Raw genomic sequence first — 23,108 nt, forward strand, 5'->3', positions numbered from 1 at the left:
ATCACCGTCGCCATTGCTAACCCTTCTATTGCATACTTATGTTAATAATTAATCCTTGTTTTATATTGGGATGTATTCGTCATTCAATTTCCTTCAATTTGATATATTTTATGTTACGTTTTGACTGATGGTTATGCTTCGATGAAGTTATTTTGTACACCACCTGCATAGCCAAATCGAGCCACAAGTTAATAATGTCTAGACCCAAAAAAAAAACTACGCCCGCAAAGAGTTAATTGGAGTGTTAGAGAGAAACTTGGCTACCCGATGTGTTTTTGGATGGAGAAATCCTTTCTGCTGTCAAATTTACTAATCATTTCGTAGTTATTTTGTTATAATTAATAAAATTTTGGTGTACATATTCAGATTTTGCGAAAAAGGGGTGTCAGGATGAGAGCATTTTATTTATAGCATCTTATCACAACATGGGATCTTTAAGAATATGATGGCGGCCTCACTAAATAATGGCAAAGCTTTCTTTGATGACTTTAGACCATGCCAACCTTAAAATGTAATTTAATTCAATCTAGCATGGCGTGCTATTAAAAGTTCTTTTTTCCCGTTGAGATGCGAACATTCCGAGAGATAAGCTCGCCTCGGAATACCTCCATCGCGATGTTACAGGGGAACAGAGAGAAAAACAACCGGATGGGCGCGCCCGCCATTGCCCTATTTCCAGTGACCAATGAAAAGTCATGTGGGGATTTGTAGGTCGCATACATTTGCCGAGGGAGTGAGGGGAAAATTGCCGGTCTCCGTGCGAAGCCGCTTTGGATAGGGGGGTAGTCGCGCATTTAGGATCGGGTCTATGCAACTACTCGACACAGAACGTTCAAATTTGAGGACACTATAGGGGAAAGAATTACCTTCTCCGGTTTGAAGATCAAGCTCCTTAAAGTTTTCGGTACACCCAATACGAAAGTGTTTCCGACACCAAAGGTATAGGTTAATTTATGTGTATGAACTTCAACTTCCACATATCATTAGTTTGCCCTATTTTCTGATTGGTTGCTAAGTAATTCAACAAAGTATTGCATAAAAAATCTATTTGTGTCAGCAAACAGCAAAATGAATGACAATTCAGATAATGCATACTTAAAAAAAAAAACAGGCTACATATCAAGACTGAACTGTTTTCATCTTGAAAACCTGAGATTTTTTTTCTTTTTTGTTTACGGTTCTGCCTAGAATTCTCCAATAATTTAGAAGTAAAAAAGTGCAGTTATCATGTGTTGTAAACCCGTAAATTGCCTTAGAAATCACCAATATTCGTCATTCCGAGTTATTTAATTCTCCGCCTTATTAAAAACATTGTACTCCTTTTTAATTTGATTTGTGGGCCTTGTCATCAAGACCAGAACTTTAGTGAAAGCGAACTTAAACTTTAAACCATGCAGTAACATCATGTGACATAGCTTTATATGAGGAAGGCATGTGTCTGGGTCCCTGGGATTGGAGGGGGTCACTGAAGCCCATTCACACTTAATGCCTGATGTAGTTAATGGGTCTTTTGACACTTACCAGTGATAAGGCACAGGTTTTTGAGGAAGAGGAAAAAAGTACAAATTCTGCATGCAGTGGTGAGGAGCATCACTGGTGATTATTATAAGCCTGTTTGCTGGCCCCACCCCTCCAACAAGCAACAACGAAAAAAACACATAATAAATTCTGACCAGAGGCTCCAATTAATTTTTAGGAGGGAGAAGTCAGACTGTAATTGTCAGTAAATTATTGTACTTCTCTTTCGTCTCTAATGTTTATGTACATCCTGGTCTCTAGTGCCAGTAAAGGCTGCATGTCGTCTTGGCCCCTGTAGAGTTTTGGGTCTCCCTGCTTTGGGTTTGACGAATATTTCCTTCTAAGTGCCCAGAGCATTTGGCAGGCTTGTAGCCGATGATTTCCCGTTTGGACCTCTATGAAGGATAAATATTTGAGCTACTTTGTGTTGATACAATGAAATGACATTTCATTGTGCTGTCAAAAAATTGGTGGCGCAACTTATTGTGAGATGTCTCCTCAACTATCAAACTCTCCAGTTTTTGCTCTGTGACTTGAATCAATTTGTCTTAACAGATCAATATTTTTGTAAGCATCTGTTAGCTCTATTCTAGAAAATTCCTTGATCAACACTATTAAAAAATACCAGTGGGTGGTTTCTACATTGAAAAGGTTTACAGCTGGAACAATACCGCTTTTAAAAGCAAGCCCATAATAGTTTTTCTAATCGCGAGATTATGTTTATTGCCTTTAGTTTTAAAAAGTATTCACTATAAATTAAATTTCTTGTTTCGAGTTTTGCCTCTAAAAAGTGTCATTGGTGGGCTGTGACGTAGGCCATATGTACACAAAATGTGTGTGAGAAGCGGGAAGTGCCGTGAACAATTCCATTGCCGGCGTGAGAGAGATTTATAGTATCTAACATAAATTTATGAAGAAAAGTTTTTAAATCTAGCCTCAAATGTTGTGCAATTACATGATACAGTTAAGACAAACTGGTACCTACTGCTGTGTAAAGTATAGGTGATATAGTTTGAATGGTTAAAAAATGTTTGAGGATAAGTTGCGCCACAAATTTTTGATGGCACTATAGGTTGGTGGTATTGAGTGTCCCTGATTGATACGAGGAGAACATCCATCTCTCCTTTCATTTCTCTTTTTCTGGGATGCTTACACACCTTTTTTTTTTCTTTGTGTCTTCAGGGTGGCATGCTTGGCCAAGGTAACCAGCTCAGAGGCCCCGGCCCCAGGATGGACACTCCCCCACCAGGAATGGGCATGAACTCCCCCAACCCCCGCGGGGCCTTCCCACAGATGGGTGCTATGTCCCCTCGCTTCCCACAGATGGGTGGACCTGGTGGAATGCGACCACCATTTTTTAACAACAATAATAACAATAACAATGATAACAACATGTCTGGCATGGGTGACAGTGACATGCGAGGAGGGATGGTGGAGCCCAAGGAGTGGCCTCCAGATGATGAGGTCAATGCGGAGGATGAGCCTGACGAGGACTCTCTCATGGATTCAGATGAACGTATGTTGCCACTAAATGCTGGCCAGCGTATGCCTCCGGGGATGAATATCAGGGCCCCTCTCGGGAACCCTTTTGGCCCTCGAGGTCCATTAAATGCCTCAGGCCCTATGAATGCCATGCTGGCTGGAATGTCACGGGCTCAGGCGCCAAGTGCAGCGGGAATGTCAGCCATGCTGTCTCTGCGCATGATGCCCCCTGGTCAACAGCAGCAAATGCTGGCCATGGCTGGCGGTCCAGGACCAGGGTTTGCGCTTGCGCCTGGCGGTGTACGTTTGCCAGTGTCAGCTGTTGGAGTCAGACCGGGCCTCATGTCCGCCGGAGCCCCGACACGTTTGCTCCCGCAGTCCTCTGGGGGACCTCTGCCTGTGGCGGTCAGTATGAATGGCTCTGTGGTGGTGTCTCGGCCCACTGTGCCAGTGTCCAGTACACAGATGAACAACGCCAGTCCGGATATTCCCCTGCCCAGCTCAGAGCGGCCCCCATCACGGGATGACGATTCCCCTCACAGCATGTTGTCCAGGAGGTCCCCCAATCCATTGCCACTGATGCAGATGGCTGGGAACAATCGCCCTTCACCGGGTGGCCCTATTTTAGGTCGTGGTTTTGCTCCAATGACCATCCGGCCCAGGGGAGGTCCAGGCTTGCTTGGCTTGCGACCTGGTGCTCAGGGAGGAACCTTTAGCCGGTTTGGGGCTCCTGCCCACAGACCCATGATGGGAGGTTTTGGCGGAATGGACAGGCCGGCATTTGGTGGGCGGTTTGGGGCCCCCTTCAGGCCTCCAGTTGGGTTCATGGACCATGAAGACAAAGATGAACGTAGAATGTTGCCTCGTCTTGATGTTGACGAGAGGTCAGGGGATATAGATGAACGCAGTGTACCCAAAAGTGATGAGAAAGATAGAGATGGGCCTCAGAAAGATGTAGATGAGAGGAGAGATGTTGACGAGAGGGAGAAAGTGTCTCATCGGTCGGGCAGGCCGAGTCGCTGGTCTGATGCCAATGATACAGTGGATGTTGACGTCCCAGAGCCAGTAGTGCCAGCAGCTGTCGAGCCTGTCCCGATGAGCGAGTCCCCTGGGCCGGATGTTGTGGCTTCTCCGCCAAGGGTTGCCTCCCCTGTAGAGGCTGTTGTGGAGCCGACACCTGTTGTGGAAGTGCCACAAGTTGTTGAGTCTCCCCCTCCCTGCAATGTGCCAGAGGTGGAAACTCATACCTCACCACCTCCAGCAGCTCCTCTTTCCGCACCGTTTGACCCGCCTTCTGCGGAGTTTGACCCGCCTTCTGCGGAGTTTGACCCCCCTTCTGCTGTTATTGACCAGCCCCCGTCAGCTATGGAACCTCCTCCTGCTTCAGAGGTGTGTGAACCTGTTGCCACTGACAGTGGGCCGGGAGAAGGAGGTCCGTCAGAAGAGGCTCTGCTCCCTGATGCTACTGTGGAAAGTGGTGAGGCTGAGGGGGAGGCTGATGTTTGAATGACTTGTGAGGGTGGAAAATTGTGGGCAACATGGGAAATGAATGCGTCATGAAGGCGTATCATTGATCAAGCATATGCCTTTGTGTGCAATTGTTGGCAAGTTCTGCTCACTTACGATTCAGAGTGATTTGAAATGAAATACATGATTGTACAATTTGTAAATTGTATATTTTTGTTAGATATGATGATCATTTAAACTGGAATTTCGTTTTGTTAGAAAATTGCATGTGACTGCTTTGTTGATTGATATATATTTGTACTTCTGCAGGGCTGGGTGCTGGGATGACATGATGTTTTTGTGTTTGTTTTGGTGTGCAATGTATTTTATGACTCTCTTTCTTTCTTTCTTGTTCACATTCGACCTGTCTCGTTTCCTCAGTAGGCTACTTGCTCTGTGTTTCTTTGTCACTGTCACTCTCATTCCTTCACTCTCTTCAACTGGTTTATTCTTGTATCTCCCTTCACTTCTTCATTCTTTTTCCTTCTTTCTGTCTGTTTTCTGTGCCATACTGTACTTTCATACCTTTTCCTACTAACTATAGTGAGATCGTGAATGACTGTTTGTGATGTCATAAATTGTATACGTGATGGTCCTGCAATGTCTGGTGTAGTTTTCTCAGTATTTCATTGTTGACAGGATGCCATATGTTACTTAGTCATTGTATTCATGCTGAAAAATTGACTATTTTTCTATCGTTTTTGGCATGAATTATTGGGAAGATTGGTTGTCAGGGGATTGTTTCTCTTATTACTCTTAAGTTTTGTTGGTTTTGCATGTTTACTTTATAATTTTTACTGATGAAAGAGTTTTTGTTTTGTTAAAAAAGTTTTTTTATGCGCAGGCTCAGATCCTCAAGTATTGTTTTCATGGAACTGTCATTATGTAGGGACATATGGTTTTACCTCACCGGTATTATTCAGACTTGTACTGTGAGGGGGAGGGGGAATGGATTGTTACTGTCTTAGAAAAGGGTCTTGATTATGTTTCATACTATTTATACTTTTCCAACTATCACTATATATTATATGCCTTTTGTCTTTTCCCTCTCTTTGCACTTTTCTTTTCCCTTCTTTCCTTCCTTCTTAGAAAAGAAAAATGATATTTTAAAATTTAAATTAATAACTTTCCCTTTTTGTTTGGAGTGGATTTCCTGTCTGTGGGAGCTGAATGAGCAAAGCATGTTTTTGGAAGAATTAACAAATGAGTGGTTTCAACACTTTTTAAAAATTTCGATTGACAGTAAACAGTAACACCTTGTGTGAAATCTCAGCAGTTTTTCATTTTCAGTAGAGTCACCTTCCAACAATAGGAATACTTCCTCAGAAAGTTGAGAAAGAGTCCTCTATAAAAAAGAATTGCCCACCTTTCAAATACCAGGTATTGCAGTTACTAATCTTGGCCACTGTCGCTTGTGATCTCAGTTATTATTTTTTTGTTTCTTCCACTTTCTTGACATTTCTAATAGGCTTAAATTTGGTAGCTACAATGATGTTTAATTGCCGATTCGTCACTGCTTTATTAATTTTGACTTGTTAAATTGATCTAAGTATACTAGTTTGTACCAGAAATTTGATAGGCTACATTGGTTTTTATATATGCACCAAATGTGATGTAGGTTACAGTATTGTATGGATAAAAGGATTGGAGTTGTAGCAGAAGTGTTGAGACCTGTCTTTTAACTAGAGAAACAAGGAGAAAAGAGGGTTAAGGATAGTGATCGCGTGAGTGATGCTATTCAAGGCACACTCTTTTCCTTCGTGTCAGTCAATGTTGCGGGCTTCGTTCAGTTACGGTCTCGGAGGTCCTTTACTCTTTTGCGCTCGGTTTATCTGGCACTGTCCTTAGACCTCCTTTCTCATTGTCTCTTGCTGTGATCATTGACATCATAGAGGTCAATTACAGTTTATAGGCTCACACTTGTTCTTTTAGAGAATTCTTTATTGTGTGCAGTGGAAATGTTTGTTACATGATTGTTATTTTTGTTGTTGTTTGTTATTATAATAATGCTCATGCTGACATTATTCTTTGTTTCACAATGGAGGAAGGGTAACTGTTTTGGGGAATTGGGAAAAGGTTGGCTTCATTCTCATTGCATACCAAATACTGCTAAATGTAGTTCAGAATTCTTTATGAGTCATGAGTGATCTACTTCTTTTTGGTTTGTGTCCTCCCAACAATTCATGATGATTTAATTGATGTTATTCTCTGCCTCCTATCTTCCATTCATAGAATAGAGCTTCACAAAACTATTTACAATTGTAATGAGATTTGCTTTGCTCAAGAATGTTGGTTTAAAAAACAGCACCCCTGTCACGCCTCAATTTTACTCTGTCTTTGATAGAATTTGGACTCACCTTATTATAATGTTAGCTGGACCTAAAGATTTTGTTGATAGTGATCGGTTCTCTGTCTCAGTCACAAAAAATAGAGAGATTGGAAAAGAGTTTGAGTCAACTGAAAGGCTTCTCTAATAATCCACATGAATCATCAGTCCCCTAACGTTAGCTAGGTAGCATTGTCCTTTGCATGCTCCTGTCTGTCCTGGTAAAATTGTCTGCTCTCCCGTTTGTCTGTGAATGTAATGAGTCTGAGGTACGGTAAGTGTATTGTATGTGTGTGTGTACTACTATGTGACAAATAGTCACGGACATCAACCTCCACGTCCATCCATCACGCTGCGGAGCCGTGAGCCAAATTGGCGCTTTACTCAAAACACCTTGACCTCAGGACCTCTCCAGGGACGGGGCCAAGAGCAGCTCTTCATCTGCTTGCCCCTGTGGGCGGGAAAATATTTCCAACATAACATGTATGGTGATGAATGATTGCCCTTTCCTCAACACTAATGCTTGTTGGTTTCCGTCATTGTAGGCTCTGCTCTGTTCCTGTTCTATAAAAGCTGATGTTTGGGACTTTCGCTACTTTTAAATCATCAGCTGGTGGGGATCTTTTGTTTGCAATTCAGCTCCAGTAGTAAGTGAAATAAATTGAAATTGCAATGCAAGAGAAATTTTGTTTTTTCTTCAGATTTGTATTATTTTGATGCCAAAATTCCTTTGTTTTTATTTGAAAGTTGGGGAGGAGTACTTTGTATCGTAAGGTAGTAGGCCAAAGCCTACAAAACGATGTTCTCTTTTTTTTCAATAGAGTTGATTTTAATTGTATGGCGATTTGAATTAACTGAAATTTACTTTGGTTTTATTTTCTGTGAGGAATAGGGTACCGGTATCTACTACAGACTAGTAAAGTTGTTCTTTAGTTTTCTACAATTCTTGTTTGTGTACGGACCATGGTGTTTCTGTTGTTGTCTCAATAGCCTGTTTAATTTTAATGTTAACCATAAGCTGGGCAGGCACTTGAATGTGAAATGCTCTTGGCCCCAGGTATGTATCAGCCTATGCCTAATGTGCATTGTGCTGCTATATTCCACTGTCATTTTTTGTCATACTCCAGCTTGTTCTCACAGGGGTTAGGGGAAAAGTTAAAGAGGGACCACACTCGTGAATCTCGTAGTTCAGTCGCCCACCACTGCTTTGCAACATTTTTTCAGTAATAAGTAATCTTCTGTTTGCCCTATGACATATATTTAATTTATTCTTGGGTCTTGGATTACCACCGTTTTTCTCTTCTTTTTTTCTTTGATTGGTTGGAAAAAAAAGGGGGAGAGGGGGGTCCATTTGGTAATTTAATAGTAGACAGGTCACAGATCGGTGTCTGCTTCAGAACACCAGGCCTGTTTTTTACTGTTCTTCTAATTCAAGCTTCAAGTTAGCTCTAGTTGTTGCCCCGCCTGACCGCGCTCTTTGTAGTTTGCAGGCCTTCTGGGGAAGGGGGACACTTGACTTATGTTTTGACCTTGAACTTTGAAATTGTCACTGATAAAAATAAAGTCCAGGGAATAAAAACTTCATTATACTGACAATTGACAGCCTATTATTTTCTTGAAATTGTGCAATAGTAGGCTACATTTTGCAAGACATGGCCAGGCCATGATGATGTTCTCCCATTCATTGTCTTCTGTGGCTGTAACTGTAACTTATAGTTCTGCAGTGACCGAGGACTCGTTGAACTGTATTGGTAGTAATGGTAGTGGTAGCCTCTATCTATTTGATTCATTGAATGATAGAAGAAGAAAATACCGTATCGAGATTCCTGGTGATGCCCAGGCTCTAGGACTAGGGAGTAGGAGGAGCAGATCCATCTGTTTCAGTTTCAGAATTTGAGCGTGACGGGCACTTGGGGTGTAGCTGGCTGTAGGTGTAGGTCTCTCCCCTCCACTTCCGTCTTTTAAAAAATGTTAAAATTGGTTTACACGCAGTAGGCCTACTGTATCATGACTGTCCTTTGTTGTTTTGTCTTTGGGAGGGGGTGAAGGAAGGTGTGTTAACTTCTTCATTGTTCTTTTACTTTTTTAAAAATTTCTTCTTTCCTCGCCCGCTGTCGTGGAGCTAAAGTTAGTTCTGAATACCTGATAGTAGTGATAGATCGGTGGTTTTAGTTTCACTACTTCAGTTCTTTCAGAACATTCATCAACAATGAAATGAACAGTTTTATTTTTATAATTTAGAGCTATACCGCTGTGGGTTTTATTGTTAGATCTAGGCATTATAATCTGTTGTAGATCTCACTGTACCGCAGGCTACTATGATTTTGATGTAGATCCCCGGTACTTCAGCTTGACTTCTAGCCTAGGTTCCGTCATGTGAAGAAGTGGCATTACTTTTATTATAATAAAATTCGAATGTTAGTGGTGATAGTGATAGTACCGGTACCGAGATCAATATCAGTGATAGATCTAGTACGTAATTTAATCACATCATCACCACAGACCGAAGACCATAGACTTATTTGTTATTAAGAGTCTGTACCGTGCTGGTAGCATCGAGCGGCGGCAGACCGTCCGGCTGGCTGGACCCAGGACACTGCGTTCTGCCGACAAACAAAAAAAAAATTCAATTTTTGTCATGAATGATAACAATCTACAACAACAATGTAAGTTACGTCCTGTTGTAAAAGTAAAAGAAATAAGATTCTGAATCAGTGTATCAAAATAAGTAGTTTTGGGCCTTGGTGGACACACACGCGACACGCGGCCTTACTTTGCACGTGTCATTTTTATTCGCGGTTATTTCCCTTTCAAATCGCACCACCCCGCGGGTGATTGGTGGAGGGCGCCACTTTGTAGGCCTACAATGATACACATCATATCTCTCTAGACTACTATCGTAGAAGGTCCTTCTTCTTTACTCTCTGACTTTGTCTTTGTTGTTTAGATACACGGTCTTATTTTTTTAGCATGTCGGTGGTTGGAGTTGGAGGGCATTATTTAGTTTACCGGTACGGTATTGGCAGGTCCTAGCCTACTTTCTTTACTTTCCCTCAGTTTTTACTGTTTGTCCTCCTTACTTTTTAAAAACTATTTTTTTCCTCAATACTAAACTAAATCGCAAAAATGACCATTTTTGTCTCGATGTGCTTCTCTTTACTCAACAATTTTTTTTTTTGCAGCACCAAAAATGGTCAATTTATTTTAATGTTGTGTTGATGTGCTTCTCTTCTTCTAAACTCAAAGTCAAACAAGCATGAAACCTCTCCGGACAAACTAGATTCTAGACACTTACACCCATGACAAGCTTTGACTTTGAGGGTAAGTTGTCACTGGTAGCCTACTTGTGATAGGCTACAACAACTGATATAATTTTATTTTTATTGGGTGCCCATTGCGGATCAGATCGGTTCGATTATTTTTAAAATGAATGGTGGTTTTTTCAGTTTACACTTCGAAGACCCATCCCTTGCTTGTTGATGTTGTGTCAAATTTGACAAGAAGAATAGAATAGAAAACTGGGGGGGGGTTGTTAATGATATCTTGGCGTTTACAACACAGCCATGAGGCCTTCTATTTTAAATAAAATTATTAAAATCTGATCTAGAGATCAGATGGTTTTCTTCCTTCTTGGATAGAAGAAGTAGAAGGCTTCACCGTTCATGTGCCGGCTGCCGCATCTCGGTTGAGAGGTTCTTGAATACTTGTCTTGGGGGAAAGCTTTCAAGATTTTTCGCAATTCAGCTAGTCAAAGTCTACACTGTCCAATACCCAACTGCCATTACATGTATCTGATTGAAATTTTTATCTGAACAAAAAAGGGGGTGAAGGAAGGCGAATCCACTCTTGTCGTTTCATGTCCCTTCCCCTTCTTCTTCTTTTCCTCACATTTTTTGAGGAGGCCAAAGGGGTGTAGATCTACCGGTAACCGGAAAGGACGACCCACTGTTTGTAAGCTACCGCCATCGTGGCTCAATTCGAGCGAATTCGATCGTGACCTTAACCCCCCCAAGGTCGCGAGTCGAACTCGAACGATTGGATGTGCGCCCGGAAAGATGGAATGCGGTAATGGACAGTCACAGTCACAGTGTAGATTTGGAGAAGCTGATACTGACTGACTGATACTGGTGGTCGGCCTAACAACATAGTTCGTACAAGAAAGTTATCGACATTTCCTCAGTTGTTTTTTTGTGTAGGTGTAGGGTTCAATGACCTCTCAACACGGCAACCGCAAATGTGGCAATCGGCTCTTGATGAAGTGATTGTGGGAGGGAATTTAAATGGCAGTGTTGTGTGAATCGTGAAGGGTAACTTTTACCCTTTGTGTTTGTTTAGTTAAATTTTATTTACGGCGCACCGGTTACTACAGTTTTATGTTGTCGGGTTTGACTCAAAACTCAAAACAGGGAGGAGACTATAGTGCGTTGAACCGCCATTAGTCGACCCGACCCGATTCGATCCGAATGGGCACCCGGTAGGCCTACATGTATTAATTTTATTTTTATTGAATTTCTCGCGCACGCTGTCGGCCTACACGCATGATCCGATGTTCGAGTGGCAAGTCGCGACCTTCAAAAAACAAACGCGTTTGTTTTTGAAGATCGGATCACGATCGAATTTGGTCGAATTGCGCCACAATGGTAGCTTTAATTTGCTCTTCCGTGGAGTGGAGGAAAATGTATGGCTGGTCACGACTCAATTCTTATTGGCAGTGAGCGCTCGGAACAGTATAGATCTAGTTCAGTATAATTAGTTTACTTTTCAAAAAAGAATTAATTGTAGTTAGTGTCCTCGGTGTCCGTGTCATCTCTGCCTCGAGGTTGAAATTTAATGATCTCTCTGAACATGATAAAACCCACCTCGGTTCTTGTCAGTTGCTCTGGTGCAATTGCAATGTTCCGATTGTTCCCTTCCAACGATGGTGCTGTCCATGTTTATAATCAGTATCAGATTTCTTTGTTGTTGCTTTTTTCTCTTGTTTGTCCATCTGCTGGTTTTGCCCATTCTTCAACAATAGTATATTGTCAATAGAATAGATCTAACACAGCACCCTTTTTAAAATTAAAGTTAAAGATCTTTGCCTGGATAGTCTTTGCTTTTGATCCAACATTTAAACAAAAGTAGGCCTACTGTACCCGAAAATGTTTTTAAAGTCTAGCCCATGTGACAGTAGCAATTCAATTTTAACATTTTAACAACAGACGGTGTCTTGATGATTTAGTGAGATCTGGCAAGATGCACCTTTACTAACTACATGATGTAGGCCTACTTGCTCAAAAGTACGGTACCTGTACAAGACTTGGATGTTTCTGTGTCTGCCCCCCCCTGCAATTCTCTTTGAAAAATAAGATCTCTACATTCTGGGTTGCTTCTCCCCATCTTGAGCATTGTAGAGTCCTTGAACTTGAGCTGAGTGTGTGTAGGCCTGCTTGTTAAAAAGTTTGTTTTATTTTTTTCGCCATTTCTGCTATTTTGCCGCGGAATTTTAAAGTACCGTATCACGCCGTCTTTGTCTCCCTGTCATGTCCAGGCCTGTACTGCTTCTGTGGTTCTTTACTTCATAATTTTTTTATACTTTGCATTTGATTAAAATCTAGATCTTTTTATTTGCCTGCAGCCAAGATGATAAATAATTGTTGTTTGAAATTGTTGGTGTTTCTGCCCCTGCCCTAAGACTAAGATAACGCCTTCTACTTCTAGGTCTTGCTACGGTCTAAACTCTAGAGTGACTTAGTAGGCCTATTCTAGACCTTTTTTCACTGATACAAATTTATTGTTACCGGTTCCGAGTTCTATTCTGTGGTAACAAAACACACATCCTTGTCTTACTCCTCTACACTGACTGTTTGCATTACATTCAGAGAGTGATTTTCTGTCTTCCTTTTATCCTAACTCTGATTGATGAGTGATTGCTGCTCTTTGTTGCATGCCAAATAAATCAGCCTCTACTTACTATCATCACTGACGTCCTTTCTTCTTACGGTCAAGAAAATTGCACCCAATTTGATATGGTGGACTCAATGACAAACACACTTTCTTGTAATTTATAATTTCAATTCCAACTTGCACTCTTATTATCGTGTTCTGAAACGTAAAGAACATTGAACACACGAGTGCTGTACTGTTCAGAATCACCCGCGCCATGTGCGGTGCAGAAATGGAAATAACCTCAGACTGATAGTGATAGTGAACAATTACGAGTCAACCTGGGATTATTTGTTTTTTAAAAATTAGTAGGAGAAACTTCATCCCAAAAGACTCGACACAATAAAAACTATTTTATAGTAAATAGTAGTAGAACAACTATAAACTGTCAGAAAATACCGAGTTGAAAAAGATGTTCTTCTCTCTTAGCCTCAGAAACAATCGGCTTTTCCTGTCGTCATGACTGGTTTGATGAAAACAAAAGGAGATCCAGAACCTTATTCAAGAGAAGAAAAGGCTAATAGTGATCTAGTGAAACTTTTCGTGTAATTAAGTTAATATATATATATTTATTACTAGCGGTATGGGGTTTACTGTAATTTTAAAATAAAATAACAAAAAACGTTATACATGTAGTATGTAGCCTACATGTATACAAGATGCCTGAGCCCTCCCCTCATATTTTTGGAGAGTTCGACATTATTTTTGCTCCCAAGGGGTCGATTTTCAACCATCCCTCTAGATATAATTTTGGACCTCAGAATTTTACCGAAACTCTTGACTTTTCATTTGATGAATCCTAGAATTTACAGACGGTATCGTACATGATGTATGGCATAGATTGTTTAGTAGACCTCACCTTGGTCTCATTCTCCTCATGCTAAAAGTTAAAAAGAATTATTTCCCGGAAATTATTCTTTAGTCTCGTGCGGTTGAGAGTAGGAGTTCAGCTTTGAATTGCCACTCCTTTCTTGTTAATTTTCTGTAGTAGAGAGGTACGGTACGTAGGCAATAAATTACGAAAGACTAAATCTTGGTTTTGCAGTAGACTCTACGATTATGTAATTTCTAACCATATATCCGTGCTCCTTGGAGTCATTTTGTACCTCCGGAGTTGTATTCTTCACATTTTTTAATTTCTAGTCTAGTACGAAGATTTGAAACTTTCAGTATTTCTTTAAAAAAATCATTTTGACAGACTGCAATGTTATGATCACGATGATGCAAGGCGTACGGATCGAATTAACGAGTAAATTTCCTCTTTAAAGTTGGAACAAAGTGATGGCACAGAGTTCCCCGCGTCGATTTCGTATGGATAGTCTGGATACGATAGTAAAACTAAAACTAAAACACGACGTATGGATAGGGTTCAGAATATGATCTCGGCTCTGGTACAACATGTAGTTGGTAGGCTACTAGTTACTGGTACTGGTACCGTAGCGGAAGCGGAAGGCTAGAGCTGAAACTGAAAGTAGTGAAGAAAGTGGTCTCAAGTCAATCTCCTCTGACTTCTTGATTTATAATAGTAGATTTTATTTTGTTCTTGATCTTGTCATGCGCGTTGTGTTCATGTAGCCTACCGATACTCTCGTCGCTAAGCTACGGTACGTTGAGATGGGTGGAGAGATTCATGAGTAATGAGTCTTAAAAGTCCTTGATTCCCTCCCCCGTCCTTCCCTGCTCCTTGCGGGTGGTAAGGGGACACTACTACTACTACTACTACTAATAGGTAGTAGTAGCCTAACATTTAACAAACAGTACACGAGGTCCTGTCTGTGCTTCTTTTCTTCCCTCTCACTCTCACTTACTCTCAGTTGTTTCCGCCCGGTGTCCTAAAACACATGATGCTGCCTAAATTTACTAAGTTTACTGTGTACGGTACAATCATGTGTAGATAATTATATGATAGGTATGTGTGTATTATTTTAGTTAAATATATATAATTGTGTCGATGTGCTCCTCTTCTTACCTCTCTTTTCTTCAACTCGGTCCTTCCTTGTAATCTGGGAAAATGTGTACTGTAGATCTACTATTATTAGGCCCATCAATACTATCATCATTCGCTTTTTTAGACTTTTCACCGTTTGTTTTGAATTGAGTATCTACTGTTTTTAGAGAAGTTATAACAAGCCGCCAAGAAGGGACTCTCCACCTGTCTCTGTTCTGGGCGGCGATCTCCTCATTCTCTAGTGTAGTCTACTCTACATCCAGTCAGCTATGCGCTCTACAACTAACTACGGTACGCTAATTCTAAAGTAAGTGTCTCACTCTCAGGTATGCATAGTTGAAAGTTCTCGGCCTTCCACTCTTTTCTCCTCCGACTCGGATTCCATTGATCTGTCCACGCGATTTTAAGGGGGGAAATTTATTTTTTTTATTCTGAAATTATGCAAACTGAGCCCAGAAATGTGACATTTTGCGATTATAAAAAATATTAAATTTAACAAAGAATGAGAAGGAAAGTAATCAGAAATAATGGAAAAAAAAAATCAAATTTGCTAAATTATGCGGGGTGCATAACACCACGGGGCCAGTCATTGGCTTTGACTTTGAGTCTTGACTTTGACTTGTTGCGTCGTGGGCGGCTTCCTGAGTGCGTGCCCAATTCATCCTCATCTCTCTTTTTTGGGGGTTAAAGTTAAAGTTCTATACGAAAACTAAGTACGGTAAAAGTAGGATTTTTTTTGTTTGTCTAAGACTTTGCAATGGCTTGTTCTTTAAGTTGGAAGAGACACTTTCACCCATTTAACTTGTCTATGAAGTTGTGATGTGTGACTTTCACAAGTTTTACCTTTACAGAGTTGAATTGAAGAACTACAATGGGCCTGTTGAACCTCCCAAACGGCATTCGATGCTTCTGTGGGTTTTTGTTGTTGTTGTTGGTTTTGTTTTGTTTTGGGTTTTTATTTGGGGGGGGGGGGGGGGGGGGTGTACTTGAGCTTGTTGTAGGTGTGTTTTCGCCCCAAACATCTATCGTCCTTAATTTCTCCCCCTTTTTGTGTTTGTTCTTGCTTGTGTGGCAACACCAAATCTTTGGAGGGCCTAGATCTACTTGTAAGACTGTAATGACTATGACCTTACAAGTTATTGTGCTGTAAAATACTTTCTAAAAAAGACACAATTGACTAAACTAGATCATTCAGGAAGCTGGTTTCAACAACCATGCTTGTTAGAGCTACCCTGGGCTGAGACTAAGAATGAGTTGGGTACTGTTGACAGTGTTGTTGTTGTACTTGTAGCCTTGGACATCCCAGAAGAAGAAAGACCAATGCTACTATTGTTACGGGTACTCGATAAAAATTCTCTCCACTTGCTCAACTAAATTAGTAAAATTAGTAAAACAAAATTTAATGCTATACCACAGACGCCGGCGTTGCTTCTTCTTCTGTACCTTTTACAGTGGAGTCCACTGATAACGAGTCCTGAAACAACGAGAAGTCTGCTATTCTAAAACCCCGTTTTTTTTCCTTCTTTATCTTTGTAAATAAAATACGGCTATTGCGCAATCAGACAGTCACGCGAGTCGGTTATAGCGGAATAATGCTGCTGCTGTGCACAGCACACAGACCAATTAAACATATAAAACCTCGCCTGTTGAGAAAGTTGTTGGTGATCCAGCGAAACAAAGAATGGGAGAGCCCACGCCAACCAACAATGAAGGCCGGAGCGAATGAGTGGGGAGGGTGTTGCGTGCGCAGACTAGCAGAACGCATTGCGTGATAGGCCAGCCCAGTCTAGATTCTCTAGGCATACCGTGCCTCTCACTTCTCTGGTGCAGGATGGAGAGGTCACAATGCTGTGATGGATGGAGTGAATGTGTGACGTACGCAAGCAGACGCAACGCACCACAGGGTGTGGTGGGGTGGGGAACAACACAGCGGGCAAGTTAGCCTAGAGCCAGAGCCCCTTCTTTCTGATCACCAAAGCCGATTTGTCAACATTGCTAGATCTAGTGCTAGAGAAAGAAACCTGATTCGATTTTAGATCAAGTAAGACCTAGAGATCATGTTGAACAAAATCATCATCAGGGGAAATACAAAAAGGAATAAACAGAACACCAAACTCATAGACTTGGCCTACTTTACTATTTCCCTTGAATTTATTACTGGATCCCTAATAACGAGAATCTTGCTATAACGGACATTTCGCACCGGTCCCCTCCCTCTCGTTATAACAGGATTCCACTGTATTATAATAAATTTATTCAATAAATTACAAAAATATAATACATTCTTTTGACCTCGAAGAACATAATTCAAAACAATACAGTACAGACAAATTCACTGTCTCGTGGCCTAGAGGTTAAGGTGTTGGCCTCTCATTCAAAGGTCCCGGGTTCGAATCCGGGTAGCGACCGAACATTTTTCTTCTCTAAAATTGTCTCCTTTCGCCTTCTTTCCTGCTCTCTGGCAATGTTCTGTCGTCTGCTTTCATTTCCACTTTCTGCCCCCGCCCCCTCACCTCCTTTGCCCCCTCCTCTGGGCTCCTAACTCTTTCTGCAGCCTTTCTACTGCTGCTCCTTATCTCCTCCTTACTGCTGTCTTTCTGCCACACCCCTAATCTTCTGGTAGGAAAGATCTACACCTAGCCTTCTCGGACAAGGGCGAAAAATCTCGGAGGACCCGTGTGCAAGTTGCGCACGTTAAAGATCCCTTGGTGGTCTAAAATCGATAAGAGTAGGCTTTGGCCGCCACCCGGGCAAAATTCAAAATTTCCTACCAACTGAAAATATTAGGTGTGTCCCGCGCGCTCATATGACCTATGCAGTTGCGAGCGCCGTAAAACACTTTACAAAAACAAAACAAAACAGACAAATTCATTGACATTGCGATGTGACCAGCAGACTGTATGGAAACAATGCACGAAACTTGATAAAGAGCGAGCACCGCCGCGTCTCGTGTCTGCCATCCCCCTGTCATGCCTTGTTGATGTTGTCATCGTGTACGATGTAGTAGAAGTCTGAATACATGTACTGTGCAGTGTGCTGTGGACGGTACATGTGTGCAGTGGAACTCTGATTCAACGAGCTCGGATTCAACGAGATGAGATAGATTCCCCGGTTTTTTTTTCTTCTTTAAAATCTATAAAAATAACCCGGATTCAAGGAGCACTTAAATCAACGAGCTCGGATTCAACGAGGTCGCTTCCTGGGTGAACAGCCCCCGCAGACATGGCTTCGCTCATTTTTCTCCCAGAACGAACTTTATCTATTCCCGAAAACCATCCATTGCACCTGTATCGTGAGCTACTATTCATTCACTTAGCCGATTGCATGGGACCAATCAGCGGCCTTTTTCAAACCAACACATGTGTTTTTGCCTCGCGCACGTGTCTACTCTGGCGTGTGTAGGGGTCGGATGGGCGGCCTGCACACGCGTGACTGTGTGTGCGGGTCGGGGAGGGAGGGGGGGGGGCGCACTAGCGGTCTGGGTGTAGAACGTCGCAGATACAAACGCGTCCTAGTATTTTCCCCCCTCGGCAACTGATCATTATTACAATGATAAGCTAGTCTTGACGTAGATCTACGTAATGAATTGTGCGCTGGTCTATGGAATCTAAAGTTGCCGTATGCTAGGCTCTACACAGCAGCATAACTTTTTGGTAAACAATCGAGTTGAACGAATCGATCTTTCTTTACACAGCTCATAATATTCAGGCATTTCAGGCACTATTTGTGACTTCTCTTTATACATCACTTGCTCTGTGCCTGTAATTATCTATACAAAACCTCGTGTTTGCTATAACGAACACTCGGATTCAACGAGATTTTAGTTCAGGCCCGGCGACCTCGTTGAATCCGAGTTCCACTGTACCTAGTAGTTTATCCAGTGGAACTCGGATTCCACAAGGTCACCGGGCCTGATTTAAATAAAATCTAGTTGAATCCGAGTGTTCGTTACGTGTTTAGCGTGAGGTTTTGTTTAGATAATTGCAGTTACAGGCCCTGAGCTAGATCTAGTAATTTAAAGAGAATTAACAGGTGGTGCCTGAAGAAACTGAAATGCCTGCATATTATGATCTGTGCACAAAAAAAAAGTCCAATTTGTTCAAATGCACGCCTGTGTCATCTCGATTGTTTGCCAAGAAGTTGTGTTACTGTGAAGAGCCTAGCATTTGGCAACTTTTTATTCCGTAGACCAGCGCACAAGTCATTACCGGTACGTAGATCTACGTCAAGACTAGCTTATCATTTATAATTTTAATAATAGGATCAGTTGCGGGGAGGGGGGTCCTATGTGTTTATGCGACGTTCCACTTCCGGACCGCTGGTCCCCCCCTCCTTCCCCGACACGCAAACACAGTCACACGTGTGCAGGCCGCCCACCCGACATCGACACACGCTAGAGTAGACACGTGCGCGTGCCAAGAAGGCCACTGATTGGTCGCATTCGGCAAAGTGAATAATGGTTCACGATGCGGGTGCAATGGATGGTTTCCGGGAATAGATACAATTTATATCATCATATATAAAGTTCGTTGTAGGAGAAAAATGAGCGAAGCCACGTCTGCGGAGGCTGTTCACCCTCTGGAAGCAACCTCAGTGAATACGAGCTAAGTGTTCTGGCCCTCCAGGAAATCGCGGTCTTGCGGCCGCGTTTTTCGTCGAGTTCCGCAATAAACCCGCAATTTTCGCAATTTCTTGCAAGTTTAGGCAAACATACATTAATGCTTTAATTTTATCAGAATTTTTAGTACGAAATGGTGCGAGTACAGAACCGATAGAGGCCTACGTAAATCATGGTATCGGCCCAGCTCTAGTCTACTGAATGTAGGCTACTCTAAAAGCTACAACCGGAAATTCAGGCCGGAATGCATCATATAGGCCTACAACACGAACTGAGACTGAGACATAGGCTAGGCCGAGAAGGTGGCCTTCTCTGGGCTAGGCCTGTATATTATATCTAATGTGTGTAAGCGTGCGCGTGTGATAAGAAAGTAGGTGTGTGCGTGTGTGAGGTGTACGTGAGTGTGTGAGTGCGCGAGCGTGAATATTGTTCGTACATGATGCATGTGTCTACATACACGGTAACCGGGCACCTAGTCTCAGTATCTACGTACACGGTAACCCACGGGAATGACAATTAACGAATATTTGTCCTGTGCTGTCACTTGTTGAAATAAAAAAAGAAAGTTATACAAGCGTCTTGTCGGGCTCGCCATCGTTTCCGGTCAGTGAACCTGTGCTTTCGCATCACATTGTGAGTACCGGTTGGGGTCACCAAAGTTCATTCAAAGTCTGTGTGCTACGAAGTATAGGGCTCCGGAATGGGAGAATTATTGATTTAAATTTTAAAAATGTACAGTCAGGGGAGGGCTGGAGTTGAAGGGAACACCGGACGACAAAAACTGAACTTGGAATTCTTAACGTACCGTGTACGTGACACTTAGACTACGTGCCCGGTTGCCAGTTACCGTGTACGCTGGGTGTCCGTGTACCGTGTACGTAAGCACCCCGTTATATGGAACGCCTTAAGCTGCGTTCACACGGGAGTGGGTGCTATAGAAATGATCTAGATATCTACATTAGTACATGTATTACTATTGTTTATAAATGGGATAAAAAAAATTGTTGTATTTTACGATTTGACTTAGTGTTAAACAATACCATGCCGGTTTTAAAATAGAAAATATCTGAAATAGATCTAAATACAGATTACCGGTGTATCGAAGGCCTCAAGAGAAAAATAGAACAGGATCTGGTTTGATTGGAGCATAAGTATAAGCTTATTTTGTTATAATTAGAGGTTGCTTCGAAAACCTTTCGCCAATTTTTTTGTTTTTTATAGACTAAACCTCATACACTTCTAGATTTTTGCATGAACCAAGTACCCGGCATGTACTAAATTTGGTCAAATTTTATGCCTTCATTTAAAAGTTATTACGAAAACCGAGGGTTCCGTTATTTTGTGTCACGCGTTATCATATTATATTTGGTCGATAACTTTATTGTTAACGTACTCGTGTGTTGTTACTAGTAAATGTTGTTAATAACATTTGATTAATTTGTATTGTTTGTCATGATTTTTTAAAAGGCTGTGCTGCTTTTATGCTACCGGTACTCAAAATTGTCATGTTTTTTCAACTGAAAATGTTAAGCCCGTACTAATGCGCCTAGGATGGGAAGGTTGCAATTTTTTGCAATTTTTAGGCGGTTTACCTTGCAATTTTTTGCAATTTTTCTATTTCAAAAATGCAATTTTCCGCAGGGCCAGAGTGTTTGTTAAATCCTGGTTATTTTTTAAATAGACTTTAAAGAAGAAAAAACAACAACAGGGAATCCATCTCTTTTCGTTGAATCCGAGTTCCGCTGTACTAGTACTACATTGTGGCTACTGGTGGTGAAAAGAAATAGAGGGTCAGAAAAAAAAAGGATTCGTCTCAGAAAAGTAGGGGAATTTCACGTGGAGAGGGAGGGGGGTTCCAGAGGCCTAGCCAGTGGGATCAAGTTCATCGAGGGTCGCTTGTCCAGTCAGCAAGCAGTGGTCGGTCAACACATCACATCTCTTGAGTGCTATCCTAGCCTCTCTGTTATAATTCAGAAGTCAGAAATGGCATGCGTCAGTTCTACTTTAACTACTTATAAAATGTCCATTGCCACTGCCACTAGTGCTTGCGTTGCTCGTCATCTCACTGCTGTAGCTTTACACCAGAAACGATCTATGGATGGACATCTGATCTCCTTCGCTTCCACCCATCAGTGTAATCTTAAATTAGTGTAATAAGCACCGTCGACCAATGCCACCGCTCCTGTTTGAGTACCGTACAGTATAACAATCTTTTTAATACGTCTTTTTTTCTGGGTTAGACGTATGATCAGGGCAGCAGGCATTGGACAAATTAATTGCACACCCTTGCCACCCAGAAAAGTTTGCGGGCTGGAGCGCCACTCGAACAGCACTCATTACTTTCACACATCCACTTTCAGTCAGTGACTTTCATGGTTCACAAGCACTGGTGAGATTTTACCCTTTTACACACACACCACCCTGACCATCAGTATCAGCGTTGCTCAGGGCTCAAATGGATGGGCTAATTTCAGGTCTAAACATTACAGTAGACCCTGGGTACAGCAGTCTCCGCCTAAGATCTCAATGCTTGAGAGCAAGAAAAATGCGCCAGATCAAGTAAAAAAAGTAAAACTAGTTGTTTCGCAAATTCTGGAGTAGAGACAACTATTGTTAAGGTCAGGGATGTGATCCCGCCTTGAGAGACCTTAGGCCTTACCCACCCAGCGTGTGATGTAAGTTTAGGTGGAAAGTTCAGAGGTCACGTGGGATTTTGGGGAAAGCAAACTAAACTCTTCGTCGACGAGCTCATACATTAAAACATAAAAATGTACTTCGGTGTAATCCCGACTGATGCAACGTTCACGAGAGTGGCTGATCCATTTTTTGGAAAGGGGTTTGGGGGGGGGGGGGGGGGGGTGTAAGTGTTTTACGGCTGTCGCAACTGCATAAGGTCACATGGGTGCGCAGGTAAACAATTTTCAGTCGGTAGAAAATGTTGAATTGTGCTCGGATGGCGGCCAAAGCCTACTCTTTAGTCTTTTTTTCTTTTTTGAGTCGATTTGGACCGACTACTAAAAGATCTTTAACTTTAACGCCCGCTACTTGCTCACAGGACCTCCGAGATTTTTCGCCTGTAATCGAGAAGGCTAGATGTAGAGATCTTACCTTCCATAGATTTAAAGATTATTATAAGATCAGTGTGTGGCTGAAAGACAGCCGAAAGAAGGAACCAAATAGTAGCAGTAGAACGGCTGCAGAAAAGAGTCAGGAGCCCAGAGAAGGAGGTGAGGGCAGAAAGTGGAGACGAAAGCAGACGACAGAACATTATTATAGAGCAGGACAGGACGTAAAAGAAAATTTCTCGTCGCTATCCGGATTTGAAAACATTAAAAAGATAGCTCCAGATCCCTTGGTGGTCCAAAATCGATTTATTACACACATAAGAGTAGGTTTCGGGCGCTACCCGAGCAAAATTCAAAATTTCCCACCAACTGCGCGCGCTCACATGACCTTATGCAGTTTTGCGAGCGCCGTTAAACGCTTAGATCTACAAACCCCCCCCCCCCCAAAAAAAAAAACAACCCCGGGACCTATTGGATGAGGCGAACACCTTAACTAACCTCAAGACCACGAGAGCTCCGGCTGATCTTTGACACAACAGGCAGTTCAATTTTTCTCAACTTTTCACTCTTGGTTGATCAGCTGTGTCCTCCCGCATTTTTGTTCAATGATTCGAAATTAAAGTGGGATCTTAGCCGAATGTTGGCCTTCACAGTCAGCAGAGTGAATCAGAGCGGGATCTTAGTGAGTTTTGTGTGTAAAAATTCTGTTTGCTTAAAACA

The 23,108-nt window shown here is 42.0% G+C and overlaps 1 protein-coding gene across 1 annotated transcript in view; it reads left to right on the forward strand.

Annotated features, from left to right (window-relative positions):
* LOC101850883 (SR-related and CTD-associated factor 4) overlaps positions 1-8,416 on the forward strand; it is a 40,553-nt gene extending 32,137 nt beyond the window's left edge. The window contains exon 17 of the mRNA XM_005097114.3: positions 2,701-8,416. Coding sequence (XP_005097171.1) covers positions 2,701-4,506 — 1,806 coding nt within the window. The 3' untranslated portion in view covers positions 4,507-8,416. The remainder of the gene's footprint in view (positions 1-2,700) is intronic.
* Positions 8,417-23,108: the final 14,692 nt, after the last annotated feature.

The sequence above is a fragment of the Aplysia californica genome, unplaced genomic scaffold (genome assembly GCF_000002075.1).
Source record: "Aplysia californica isolate F4 #8 unplaced genomic scaffold, AplCal3.0 scaffold00146, whole genome shotgun sequence".
NCBI classification, from domain to species: domain Eukaryota; kingdom Metazoa; phylum Mollusca; class Gastropoda; order Aplysiida; family Aplysiidae; genus Aplysia; species Aplysia californica.